This window comes from Neofelis nebulosa, chromosome 4 (assembly GCF_028018385.1).
Source record: "Neofelis nebulosa isolate mNeoNeb1 chromosome 4, mNeoNeb1.pri, whole genome shotgun sequence".
Classification (NCBI taxonomy): domain Eukaryota; kingdom Metazoa; phylum Chordata; class Mammalia; order Carnivora; family Felidae; genus Neofelis; species Neofelis nebulosa.
In genome coordinates, this window is record NC_080785.1 from 119,615,497 (window position 1) to 119,629,578 (window position 14,082).

At 45.6% G+C, this 14,082-nt stretch overlaps 1 protein-coding gene across 1 annotated transcript in view; it reads right to left on the bottom strand.

The window, feature by feature from the left end:
• The window catches only part of LMCD1 (LIM and cysteine rich domains 1), a 58,362-nt gene that overhangs the window by 24,288 nt on the left and 19,992 nt on the right, over positions 1-14,082 (bottom strand). The window contains exon 2 of the mRNA XM_058726147.1: positions 3,880-3,968. Within this exon, the coding sequence (XP_058582130.1) occupies positions 3,880-3,968 (89 nt within the window). The remainder of the gene's footprint in view (positions 1-3,879; positions 3,969-14,082) is intronic.

Below are 14,082 nucleotides of genomic sequence, written 5' to 3' on the forward strand. Positions count from 1 at the left end.
TGTTGCTCGTGTTTTCAGAATTGGGGCATCTTACTCATGATAAATATTCTCTTGCCTCTCCCTTTCATGAGCTAGACATGGAGGAGACTGCTTCCCTAAGGTAGGGAATAAACCACTAGTTTACACGTAGGGAGTGACAGCAGCAGAGGAGGAAATGGAAGGAGGAAGTGGAAAGAAGTGAGGGAAAGCCCAGTGTCCAAGTGGACCCTTGGACCCCCAATGCCTTCCATGTGTGGAGCTGGGTGGGGAGGCTGAATTTGCTTATTTGGTTAATGTAGACTCTCAGGATGCTATTAGAGATGTGTGGAATGCAAAACACCTTGAAATGGAAAATGTTGACGGATATGAGATATTCTTTGACATTATGTCAGTATTATTTCTCCTTTTATTCATGCCGTCATGTTGCCAGGTATTGTTGCTGGGACACCATAAATGAAGAAGGCACCCCTTTGGCCCCACTCTACTCTTTCCAGGCACTCAGACTGAAGAGGGCAACGGACACACCCAGCAAGATCCCCAAAGGTGTTAAAATGGCCATTTCTGCAATCTCTCCTGGGCTACCTGGAATGGTGGAAGAGGCAAAGCCTTGGAATGTAATGCCAGCCTCAACACTAGCCCAACACCAGCCCGTGGTCAAATTTCCTATCTGACAATGAGAGAGTTGGTCTACATTAGAGGTTGGCTGAATCATTCCATTGGCTGAATCTGACCCATCACCTATTTTTGCACAGCCTGTGAAGAAGAGTTTTTACATTGTTAGATGGCTGAAAAAATTCAAAAGAAGATTACTATCTTGTGATACAAGAAAATGATAGGAAATTTGAATGTCAGTGTCCTGAAATAGAGATCTACAGAACATAATCACATTCATTCATTTACACGCTTAATGATGCTTTCATGCTACAAGGGCCAAGATGATTGGTTATGCCAGAAACCCTATGGCTTGACAAACCTAAAACGTTTACTAATGGGCTATTTACAGCAAGTTAGCTGACCCCTGGTCTATTTGATGAGTTTTCACACTTTGCTATGCATCCAAATCACCTGGGCAGCTTGGTAAACTTGGAGATGCCCTCCCTGGCCCCAGCTAGTCAGATGCACTGGTCAGGAGTGGGATCTGGTCATGGGTACTTGTAATCCTGTTCAGAGGTAATTCGGATGCACATCAAAGTGCCAGAGTCACTAGTCGGTCCCTTTCGGGAATTTAAGCAGCTCTGGTTGACTTTCTCTAGATTGTCTGTCAAAAAGCAAAGGAAGCCCAAATCTCAGGGCACAGTTATCTGTGAAGATCCACTGCCCTGGGCAGAAGAGGCAGAGGGAACAATGTAATTCCTGCAGCTGGTATGGAGACAAGACCTCATCAGAAGGCACGTCACAATGAGGAGACCAGGAGAATCCTTCGGAGAGTGACCCCTGAAGCATGTAAAACTTTGTAATTTGAAGCGCCTGTGTGGTCTGTCTCCCATTTTTCATACTGTGTCCCTGCTTCCCTCAAACTGCGGTTTTTCTCTACTCACTGGAGTCAGTAGACATTAAAAAAAATAAAGCTATTACAATAAAGATAATGTAAAAATATCTCTGCATGCAAGGAAGAGACTTTCTGTTGGGCTCCCTCTGAAAAGCCTGAAGTCCTGGAGGTGTGTTTCCCACTGCCCTGAAGGGCAGTTCAGCATCCTGAGGTTGTCTCGGAATGCCAGCAAGCCCAGCACATCCATCTGGGAAGTGGGAGGCTGCAGGCTGCTGGGGGAGCCTCCCCTTCCATTTTCATGATATGCTGGTTCTGAAAGTCTGCTCTTGCCTTCACTCCATACTGTCCTCTTCAAATAACTCTACCATCTGTGCCTCTAATTCCATTCTAATTCCATTAACCATGTCAATCACAGGTTTGATTACAGACAACTTGCCTGAAACTATGGATTGTAAAGCCAGAAGGGGAACCAAGAGCACATTGACTCCAATGCTCCTATTTATCAGATGTAAAAGGTGAGGCTTACAGAAGGGAAGTGTTTGTTCAAGGTGAGTGAGCACATGAATTATTGTTTGAGGGAATTGCTGACTAAACCAGGCTGGCTGCCACTTGGGTCATTTAAATAAATTTCTAACTACTGACAGTGTGAAAATTGGAGCATAAAAATGGTTTTATGTAGCTTCCCTGCTAAGGTTCTGGGACCTCACTGCTCCAGTGTGGCTTGAATTTAAGTCCCCATTAAAGTGATTCAAACCAAATACAATGCTTGCTATGGGGGACCCGAAGCTGCAATCTCATTTCTCAAGGATAAATTCACTGGATGTTCACGTCCTTTGTAGAATGGTGGGGGAATGTAGGGATTACAACAATGCTGAGACTCCTTGCTTACAGTCCTGAAGAACAGGGCCCAGAAGTGTCCTCCTGCCATAAACAGCTAGAAAACCAGACAGAATATGTTAAATGACCCTGTTCAGATGTCAGACAAGAGGCAGCAAGGGGCTGAACATTGAGAGGGGGAAACATTATTGACTGAGTCAGGGGGTGCATTCAGGGAACATTATCCCTCCCCGCTGCCCTAAGGATTCTGAAAGGAGGCATCCCAGCTGTCCTTGGAGAGCTGATGAGGAGTCAGCATTGTTCCGTGACACCCTGATGGCAGGTTCAGCACCAAGGGGGAGGAATGATAGGGAAGCTGACTCCTCAAGGCCAGAAAGAGCTCTAGTGGCCAAACTAGATGCGTGGGGCATTCCCCCAACAGGAAGTGTGCTAGCTGTAGGAGGAATCTGTGCGGGGGATACAGTGGGGTTTGGATGACTTTGAAAGTCGCTTGCATCCAGAAGACCACATGAGCTCCTGTGAGGTCAAGGACTGTCAGGGAATGGAGTCAAGGAACAGTCCCGTGCTTCAAAAGCTCACGACCCACAGTACTACTGTAGAATGTCTAAGAGCATGGAGTGGGGTTTCACAAAGACCCAACTTTGAATCCTGGCATTTAGTAGCCATCCCCTCCCCACCCCTGTTAGCCAGCCTCAGTTTCCTGATATGAAAAATGGAGACACTGAGATACTAATACCAACTGCTCAGGATTGCTTCAATATTCCAATGTACAAGATTTAGCAATGAATGTTTTTCTAATTGCCATCCCACCATGGAAATCAACAACTCTGAGACAAATACCTCCCAAATTTCACTCCTGCTCTGAGTGCCCCAGGAACCCCTCTGGCAGGGGGATCAAAAGCTCTACTTTGCTATCGTGCCCTACAGAGGTTAGCCTCTCTCTTCCAGGACAGTCACACAGGCTGTGTGCCCTGCACAACTCCACACAGATGCTGATGGGAATAGCGCCTGGGGGCTGTGCAGTGTGAGGTCTCCACCTCTGCTTTTCAGATTCCTCAATAAAAAGAGAGAAAGAAACACTCTACAGTTCCAAGTCCAGCTGGATCTCATGGCCCTCCCTCACGGATATGAATGTAGCGCCTGGATTTTAAATACTGTGGACACAGTGACTTTTATTTCTGGCCCAGGGGTACTCTGAGATCCAAATGGGGTGATGGCACTGTATGGGGAGATCCGCCACATGCACCAAGCCCAAGGATAGAGCAGTCCAGAGAAGACGAGGCACCAACATCTGCCCACATCTGCCCAGAGCAGTCCTTCATGGGGCCAGCTTGGTGGTCTCCACCTCAAAATGGTGCATGAAGCACTAAGCTCCTTCCTCATCTTGGCTCCTAAGGGCTTTTCTGTCATTTCTGAATGAGGCCAAGCAGGAGTGCGTTCATTCTGGAGCCAGTCCTCCCTGAAATGCATGCATCCTAAGTAAGCAGTCCCAGCAGAGAAGAATGGCTGGGGTTCCCAGAAAGGACAGCCAAGAAGTGCAGGCAGGCAGACCTTCTCCTGACAAAGTCTGTTACCTCCATGGATGTGGCTCGAAGCCCGAACACGTCCCCTTGCATCTCAAACAAGGCACACCTCTTGCTGACTGCTGCTGGCCCAGGGACATCTGGAAAAGGAGACAGAAAAGAGGGTGTTTCACTTCCACAAGTCTTGGATCGGGGATGCTTGACCTCTAAAAGACTTGGCATGCCAGCAAAGGGATTGTGTGGGGTTCAAAGGGCTCAAGATGAATAAGCCATCAGTTACTGTTTACCAAGAATGGAGAAGACCAGCCGGGGAAGTGGCCATAGGGCAGGCAAGTGGGGAAGGGTGGGGTCCTTGCCAGTAAAAATGGAATGAGGCGGGGGCTTATTGCTGGCCTTTCAGTGCTGTCACCAGCCACCAGGGCTGTGTTGAAAACCCTCCGCTCCTCCCTTTATATTCATCAGCTCCCCTGGTCCACTTGTCACTGGAATGGAATCTTCCAGTGAGTGCCTCCTCTCCCTCATTTATTTGTGATTTATTGATAGGGTGTGATTAAACCAAAGCTACAGGCACAAACAAATGCGCAAGCTGCCACGTGTCTATAGCTCAAAGCATAACTTAAATATTTTGCTAAACCACGGAAAATCAGGAGCATTTGAAATCTGGTTGTCCTTTGGAAGGAGAACAACACCCGACACAGGTTTTACTCTTTGTCACCAGCTGCTGCCGATGTGTTGAGACCCAAATGACTCTCAAACGGGGTCTTCAAATCAGCAGCATCATGGGAAGCTTGCCAGAAGCACAGACCCTCAGGCCCGCTCCAGCCCTCGGAATCAGAATCTGCACACCAACAAACTTCCTGGGAGATTTGTATGACATTAAGATGGGAGAAGCCTGGGGTTAGTGTATGGATCTGCTGGCTGAGAAACTTCCCTAACTCTCAACTGGGGGTGGGGAAGACTTGGTGGCAGGTATGCACACGTACTATGATTTTATCAAGAACAAGTCCTCATCAACTAGTAAGATAAACGGATAAGCTCCTCATTCAACAGATATTTGATTCATTTAACCACTAATTTAGTATCTACTGTATGTCAGGCACAGGGATACATCATAAGATTCGGGTGTGCCCTAGGAGTACTCGCAGACTAGGAGGGGATGAAGAGAGAAACACATACTTATCACCTGCTCCTGGAAGGGGTAAGTTTGAGGCAAAGGAAGCTGCCTGTCGTGTGGCAGAGGCTGGACTTTGGAGCCTGGGAGACCAGGATTCCCAACCCAGCTTCGGGACTTACCAGCCATACTGGCCTTGGACCAACTGAGCCTCAGTCTCCTTACTTGTCGAATGGGTACAAAGATAATGTATGCAAAGTGCCCATTCACATGAGGTACTCAAGACGGTAGCTGCTGTTATTTTGCACACAGAGTTTAGGTGCGCAGAGGAAGGTGTTAATAAACCTGTAGGGGAAGTCCAGTGAGGCTTCTTAGAAGAGGTGACTCTGGATGGGGGCTATGCAAAATGAGCAGGTAGAAAGGGAGAAGGGGATTCTTAGAAGAGAAATGTGTGAGGGCAAAAAGATATGAAAGGGCATGATGGTGTGTGTGTGAGGGTGTCTTGTATTCTGAGCACCCCTGTTTCCTCTTCCTGCTTTTAAGCAGGAAAAAAAAGGAGTCAAACTTGTGAGTCCACCCTCACCGCTACTGTTAGAATCCAGAGAAGTACACGAAAGGTCACAGTTATTCTTTACCAGATTTCTCTTCCGTTGCTCAAATCTTCCCACAATGACACCTAGGTTTCACACCCCCCACTTTGACAACTGCTGTTTGCACGATATCTTCTCATACTATGCTGTTCTGTAAAGTTTCCTTTTAATGTTTATTTTTGAGGGGAGGGGTGTGGGAGGGGCAGAGAAAGAGATGGACAGAGGATCTGAAGCAGGCTCTGTGCTGACAGCAGTGAGCCTGATGCGGGACTCGAACTCACAAACTGTGAGATCGTGACCTGAGCTGAAGTTGAACGCTCCACCAACTGAGCCACCGAGGTGCCCCCATACCATGCTGTTCTTATACACATTCACAACTTTGGAGAGTAAGAGCCACACTGCACATATCTAAAGGGGATCACGTTCCAATCTGTGCCCGTTCAGTGCTAGATTCATGTTGAAAATTGAAAACAAGAGTATGCTCACCATCAAGTCATCGTCCTAAGCTGCGGAGCTTTCACTCACACGTGGAACTTTACTCTCTAAGACCCTGGCATCTAAAACCTTGCAAACTTTCATCTCTCCTTTCTGCCTCCTGTTGCCTTGGATTCTACTAGTTGAAATGCAGCCATCCTTCCGCACTTAATGTTTGAGTGATTCAATGGTTATTTTGGAAGGTATACAACGTATGAATAAGGCTTCATTGTTGGATTGTTTTAGACCCAGAGGCAGCAAAGCCTGGAAACAGAAGAGCTAGGTGGAAGCATTTCATAAGTGGCAAAACACCCTGCGTGTGAGCATTGCCATTCTTCTAACGAGCGGCAGATTCAACAGTCATCTTATAAGGGGATTAGACCTGATGCTTGGCCGGCAGGGCCAAGCTGCTGGCTCAGGGTCTGGTTAGAACTAGTGATGTAAGTCAGCACAGAAGAGCACGGGCCTGTGGCGGGGGGCTGGCTCTATGGTGCCAGCTCTGACATTTATTAGCTGTGCGGCTAGAGGCGACTCATTTCCTTGCCCCATCTAAGTTGCTCCCCTGTAAAATGAGAAAACTGGCCTGGATCGAGGTTGTTGGAATTCTGTTACCCAGAATCCTCTTGTATGATGTGTTTCCAAATGGTGGATGGCTCTTCTGCTGGACCTCAGCAAGTAACTGGTCTTGCAGAGTTACCGTGAGGGTTATGTGGGTTGCTGCATGGAAAGGGCTTGGCATGCACATATTATGCACCGAGTGTTTGTTCTCGTTGTCACTGTACCTTGTGTAAACGGTCTGAGAGACTCTGAATCAGACATTCTAAAAACAATTCTTTTCCCAGCTTCAGAATTCTAGAGAGCTTCAGAGGAACTACTTTCTAAGCGCATACCTCATAGACTTTTTTACTGTCTACTTTGCTTCATGCGTGCAAATGTTGTCTCTCTGACTAAGGGGAGGAGGCAGACAGTTGGCCTTAGCCTTCATCCTGCTAGTGGGACAGTTTCCATGGTGACAGAAGTCCGTGGGAGAGAAAAATAGATGGCCTTGCAAGGAAGCAGCAGATTTGGGCCATCAGGACACACTTGCAGCCAGTTTCCTGGCCGACTGCTTAGCACAATAAATAGCCATTTTGTCCACTGCGTGTCATTTATCCAGGAGCCAGACAGACCTAGCTATCTGGGACACAGAAAATGATGATCCTGTTTATTGAGGGGAGGAAAACACCAAGCAGAAACAGCGTTTCAAACAAGACATTCTGGTTTATAAACAGTAGGTTTCTCCGATGCGGACTTGGTCTCAGATGGAAGATGGCCCAGTGGCTGCTCACAGTGGTTCACAGTAGCTGAACACAGAAGAGCTTAAAAGCAGCCATCACTTTAAAAAATGGGTCCCTGGAATGTAGCATGTACTCTAACCCTTTTCTTGAGGGGAGATAAAATGTTTTGACAATTTTCTTTGGCTCTGGAGGAGTAGGATGTTGTGGAACTGAATCTTGTCAGGGACTTGAAAGGACTTAGCTCAGGCCAGGAGCCATGGGGGCGCAAGGGCCACGGGGCGCAAAGGGCAGGGGGCCACAGAGCCTTCTCCCCACTTTGAGCATTTCCTTCAGGTGAACCGCCCGGGGAAGTATTACAGGGAGGAAACGTAGCCAAGAACAAGGCAGGACGGGGATGAAGAAGGGAAAAGAGGGCATACTATACGAAGTGTAGGAGTGAGGATTTGGGATTAGAAAATGCGAGTTCTCCTCCCATTGTGTAACTCGGTTTCCTCCTCTGAGAAATGGGTTTTCCTTGCCCTTTCTGCCTCCACCAGGCTGTAGTAAGCCACAAATCAGATTAAAAGGTTGTTTGCAAAGTAAAATATTTACCATCATTAAAAACAATTATCCAAACGTTGAGCATGAGGCAGAAAAGTGGGTGGCACATCTTCTCAGTATCATATGGTGACAATGACCTTGGCCCTCACCCCCCACCCCTATGAGGATTATCTAGACAAATTTACTTTGCTTTACCCCAAGACTTGGTGCAGTCACATGTTAACTTACAGATTTTTTGTCCAGTAAAGATACAAATACAAGCAGTTTTTGTCTTTTTGAAACAGATAACCTTAAAGGTTATGGTTTATTGTCCTGCTGGACATTAGCTAGTTATGTACCTAACCCATCAATCTTGTCCTAACATTGAAATACACAGCCCTTCAGATGCTTTATGAACTGGCCTAAATATCTTACTGATTACTTTATTAACTAATGAGTTGAGTAAAATCTTTACTAAGTTTTATTGTATATTTGCACAAGAGTTGTGATTTTATGTTTTTGAAAATTCTATCTTAACACCATCACACGCACTCCTGACTCTCCATGGGTTTGCTTTCTGAGCTGGGGTGTTCTGAATATTGACACTAAATTCTGTTTCAAGTCAATTACTCTGACTTGATTTTTACAGGTAAAGTCTCTGAGCATATGTGTTCTTTGTTTTTTAAGTTTTATTTATTCTATTTTGAGAGAGAGAGAGTGAGAGAGAGAGAGCAGGTGAGGGGCAGACAGAGGTAGAGAGAGAATCCCAAGCAGGCTCCACATTGTCAGCTGTCAGCGCTGACATGGGGCTTGATCTCATGAACTGTCAGATCACGACCTGAGCCAAAATCAAGAGTTGGACGCTTAACCGACTGAGCCACCCAGGAGCCCCTATAAGCATATGTGTTATTAAAAATTATTAGCCAACATGCTGTTTCTTAAAAACAAACCTTTTCCTCCCCACCAAGGAGAGAAGGTAGAGTCAGGGTAGTGAAGAGTGGGGTGGGGTGAAATTATGAGAAGGCCCAGAAAAGAACTGCCATCATCAACAGGAAAAAATGATTCCAGCAATGACTCTATTGCTATCAACAATTCCCAACTATTAACAGCTTGACAATCCATGGATTGATCTTACTTACTTAAGCATTTTTCCTGAACAATTATGATGACACTATGAAGGATAATCATTATTCCTAAACAACAGAGGATGCATGACAGACTGAGAAAGGAGAAGCAACTTGTCCATTCAGAATGGTCTGTGCTGGAGCCCCTATGGGGAAGGGGGGGTCCCCTCACTCTACCTTCATCTGTACTTCAAGCCAAAATGTTATAGTTTTCCTAATGACTCTGACTGTAGCTAACATTTGTTGGGTAGACCTCATGTGCCAGGCATATGCCAGGCATATTCATAATATTTATGCTTGACAAGCCTGTGAGAGAGGTACTGTTAGTGACTTCCTTTTCAGATGAGGAAGCCGGCCCAGAGAGGTTCAGCCTCTTCTTCAGGATCTAATGGCTAGCAAGTGGTGAAGCCAAGAAGTGAAACCAGGCGGGTCTTACTTCAGAGTTGTGCTCTCATCTGATCTGCTCTGGTACTTTCCATCAAGGATATAGCACTTGACAGTTTACAAAGTATATTTACATTCCTTATCTCACTGGGTTTTCACAACAACCTTAGGATGTGGACACTTTGCATTTGTCTCATGAAAAAAAAAACTGAGCTCATCAATCTAATGGGATTTGCTGCTCAGGACATAATTCATACTCATGTTTTTGGAATCCAGACCCTATGATTTCCTACCACACTAGGAGTCTCCAGACCTCAGACGGCCTCCTACAGGTCTAGCGTTGACTCTGGGCATTAGGCCAGTTGGATCCAAACAGGCGGGACAGTGTGTCTGTAGGAGTTGGGGGGGGGGGTTCCAGGTTAGCGTTGGGGGCAGTAGTACAAGGCCATGATCACATTGGTCTCAGTATTTTTACCATCCAACCCTGTTCTGCTAAATAAACTAAAGTATACATGTTCAAGGCAATGGACAGGCTTTGAAGGCAGCTAGAGAGGCAATGGTTGGAGGAGAAAGTGAATCAGAACCACAGGCAGTGCCTGTAGGAGAAAAGCACCAGGGTATTGGCCTCAGTTGATTTATCTGCTCCCTCCCTGGAAGCCCAAGTGAGGGGCGAGAGGTCACTTATGTTTAATACCAGACTGGGGAGCTGGGGCTCACCCTCCAACCCAAGGTCTGGAGATGACGGGACAGACAGTGGCTTGGGGGACAACATGTTGAAAACTGTCTTCTAGAAACTGTTACCACTTTAAAAAAGAACAAAATCATAATAACTGAGGCAAGAGGCAAGTCATTTTGGGGTTTATTCTCAAGTATTTCCTTTTAAAAAAAATTTTTTTTATGTTTACTTATTTTTGAGAGAGAGAACTTGTGTGAGAGGGGGAAAGGCAGAGAGACAGGGAGACAAAGGATCCGGAGTGGGCTTTGCACCGACAGCACAGAGGCAAATGTAGGGCTCGAGCTCACAAACCTTGAAATTATGACCTGAGCCGAAACTGGATGCTTAAGCGATTGAGCCACCCAGGCACACGTATTCCCAACTCTTAATAATTTGTTTAGATCAAGGATACTCACACCCATCTCATTTTGAAGTTGAATTAAGCCACTTTAAGAGGGATAAACGTTGTTGAGTGTTAGATGTCTCCATTCTCCTAGAATGTGGCCCACTTCACCAGTCCAAATTTATCTATTTTTACTTCCATATCATCTACTATTTCTACCCAGATTCTCTTTCCAATCACTTGGAAGTTCTCTGAAATATACACTGGGGTTTGTTTTTTTGTTTTTTGGCTCAGGCTCATCAAACCTCAGGGAGCTTCAGCCCCACCTACTCTTTTGAGACCAGCTCACGTCGCATCTTTTCCATAAAAAAAATAATCAGTTGCAGCTGCAATGACTACTAGGCCTTGCAGCTTCCAGCCACTGTGCTAAGCCCAAGCTCAGGCAAATCTTACGCAGCCTCGTGGTGGTTCTCGAGGTGTGGACCCTCACACACCTTGGACCTTGGTAGCAGTGCAAATCCTCAGTTCTCACCCCAGACCCACTAACTCAGTTACTTGGTGTAGGGCCTAGCCATTGCTGTTCAAGCCCCCCAGGGGATTTGCATGCACAGCTCAAGTCTGACAACCACTGATCAGGCTGTGCATAAAGGAACTGAAGGAAACGGATGGTCTTGGTTTGCCCCAGACTGAATCAGGGCTTGAATGCAGGACTTTTAGTGCTGAACCCAGGAATGCTCTGGACAAACCACAAAGAGTTGGTCTCCCTAATTAACACTATTCACAGAGGTCAAATTAAAGTCCTGGTGCTTAGAAATAAACCCAGGTCTCTCAGAATCCCCAATCTCCATTTTAATTTAACCAATGCACTACAGGCAATGCCAAGAAATGAAATTTTCCAGGTATTTTGAGGCCCTTACACTTACTTCTCAAAGAACCCATGTAACTGTAGAACTGCAAATGCATTTGGTGCCAGGAATTAGAAAGAGTGTGCCATGACATTGTACTTTAGTATGGGGATTTGGCCTGGTCTGCATGTGTTTGAAATTAATCAGACACTCTGATTAGCATGAACATCAGCTGGGATCTAGCTAACAAGAAGACTGTGATGTAGCAGGTCTGGGATGAGCCTTATATTCCGTAGTTCTACCGACCTTCCAGGGAAAGCTGATGCTGCCAGTCCGGGAACCACGGTTTAAAGAGCAAAGGGCTACATCAGTGGTTCCCAACTTGTCTACACAATAGAATCACCTGGAGATCTTTTAACACTTCTAAAATCCCAGCTGCATGCCGCTGAAATTTAGCCATAATTGCTGGAGATGGGCAACAGACCTCAGTCATTTGGGAAGTTCTCTGGAGGAGCCCAATGTGCAGACAAGTTTGGGAACAACTGGGCTTCCCCATTGTACCCTCAGCCACTACAACTTGGACTCTGTGGCTCTCAGCTCATCGGAGAGAGACATCTCCTCCCAGACCACCATTCCCTACAAGGTGAGATTTACAGCATGTCTGACTTTTGTTATTTCATTTTGGTTCCTTCTTACCTGGCATAAGCCCACCTCACAGGCATTCATGCCAAATGCAGTAACTCTCTGAATAGCCAGACAGAAGGGAGACCACAGCTCTTCCTCTGCTTCTAAATTTCCCTGGCTGGATGACTTATTGGGTGACTCCCACTGATGTTGAGATCCTTTGCCAGGCTTGAGGTCAGGGTGGTCCTCCCTAAACAGAGGGGCCCAAGCTGGGACACTCAAGACCCAGATGGTTACAAGCTGCATCGTGGATAGTTGTTTTCCCCACCCCCACTTGAGAAGTGTGATCCTTTCAGAGACTGACCTGGCTGGGAAGTGTAATGGGGGCCTTATATTTCATTGTCCCACTCAAGAACCCCATGGCCTCGACAGGGTCTGAACTTCTGTGTTTTTTCTTTTTTTCTTTCTTTCTTTTTTTTTTTTTTTGAAGCTCTCCAGTGATTGAAAGAATGAGTTGCCAAATAGCCTTACAAAATCTTAACAGAGTAATGAAATCAATACACTTACTAGTACAATAACTGTCCATTCTTAATGTCAGAGTTACATTCGTAACCCTTCCTGAACATAAACCCTCCTTGTGACATGTCCTGTGTGCCACCAGAGGTAAAGACTGGGGCCCAGAAATCCAGGGATGCTGGATGAACAGCACAAACTCTTACATTAGGGTGACTTTGGGCATTATTCCATATTCCATATACATATATATACATATGTATATGTACATACATGTATATGTATGTATATGTATATACATGTATATACATGTATATACATATATACATATATATATATGGAATATTATATATAAAATGGGCATTCCCCATCTTGCCCCTCCAATCTTAGGCACAACTGTTGCCCTGTGTTGATCTCCTCCCTCTCTCTCCTCCCTACTGATACTTGTACTCTGGCTGCAGAAGCCTCAAGCCAGGGCTTCAGTTTGTGGCCAAGAAAACCCTGTTTCCCCAAACAGGAGATGAAAAAGTGGGGTGTGTAGCCTGGCCTTAAGGTGGCTGGCTTCAAATATGGTACAGAGGAGTGAGCAGAAACTTACTTATTCAAATTTCCATTCTGCACTGACTGACCTATGCTCTCTATAATGCCATGCAAATTAGCCATGGAAACTTAGGATAAAGTGCCTCCTAAAACCACAGCAAGTCTCACAAAGACAGCAACAACGACCTTGCCTACATCAGAGGTCATATCTGGGGACACAAATATTCCTCAGGGGATTGTGTGTGTGTGCATGTGTGTACATGGATGTGTGTGCGCACATGCATGTGGGTATCTGTGTGGGTATGTGTCCACATACACTGTTTCTTCTCCATGGTTGTTCCCTGGGCATTCCTAGTCTTCTGTCTGGACAAGCACAGATGTAACAAAATCACTTCAACTTAGATACCCTTTTCCTGAATTGTGTAATAAGGATAAAAATGCATAGACTAAACAAATTGAGATTAGCCCAGCTGATCTTGTACTCAGAATTCAATGGATGGAAAACTTGTTCTTTTTCCTTTTTGTTTTTAAAGCCCAATACTATTTAAAGCAGCAGAAAAGGAAAACATTTAGTGGCTGATGAGCTGATGGCAGAAATGCTTGAGTTGTCAGTATTTTGGGGTATAGATCTGATTATCTTTCCTGTTAAATGGTTTGTGTGTATTAAGTTGATTCCTCAGACCAGCTGTGGTTGAGAGAGTTAGTCTGATGGATTTAGCTCATGTTAGGAGTGTCTGGTATCCCAAATAAAGTTTTGAACAAATGCCCAACAAAAGAGCACTTTTTACTCTCTATAAGAAAAGTTTTTTTGTTTTTGTTTTTTGTTTTTGTTTTTGTCAAGATGGTTTGTCCAGGCTTGACTCTACGAGAATTTGTGTTTGGGACAAAATACACCATGTTCTCTTTACTATTCTTCCCCTCTCAACACATGATATTTAACAGGTAAAATTAAGTTGAAAGCAGGGCAGCCAGCAAGGAGAAGAAAATTCACAGAATCCCAGCACATGCTCTAGAAGGTGTGAAAAGTCAGCAGGATGCCCGGCGGTCCTAGCCCGTTGGGGTGGTGAAAGAAGCTTTTCGCTCCTCTGTCTACCCTGCCAGCTTCCCCTGAAATGGGTCCCAATCCATCTGTTGAGTCTCCTTGATGACCATGCCCCTGGAGTAGTTCCGGAAACTGCCAGCCAGTTCCTCCCAT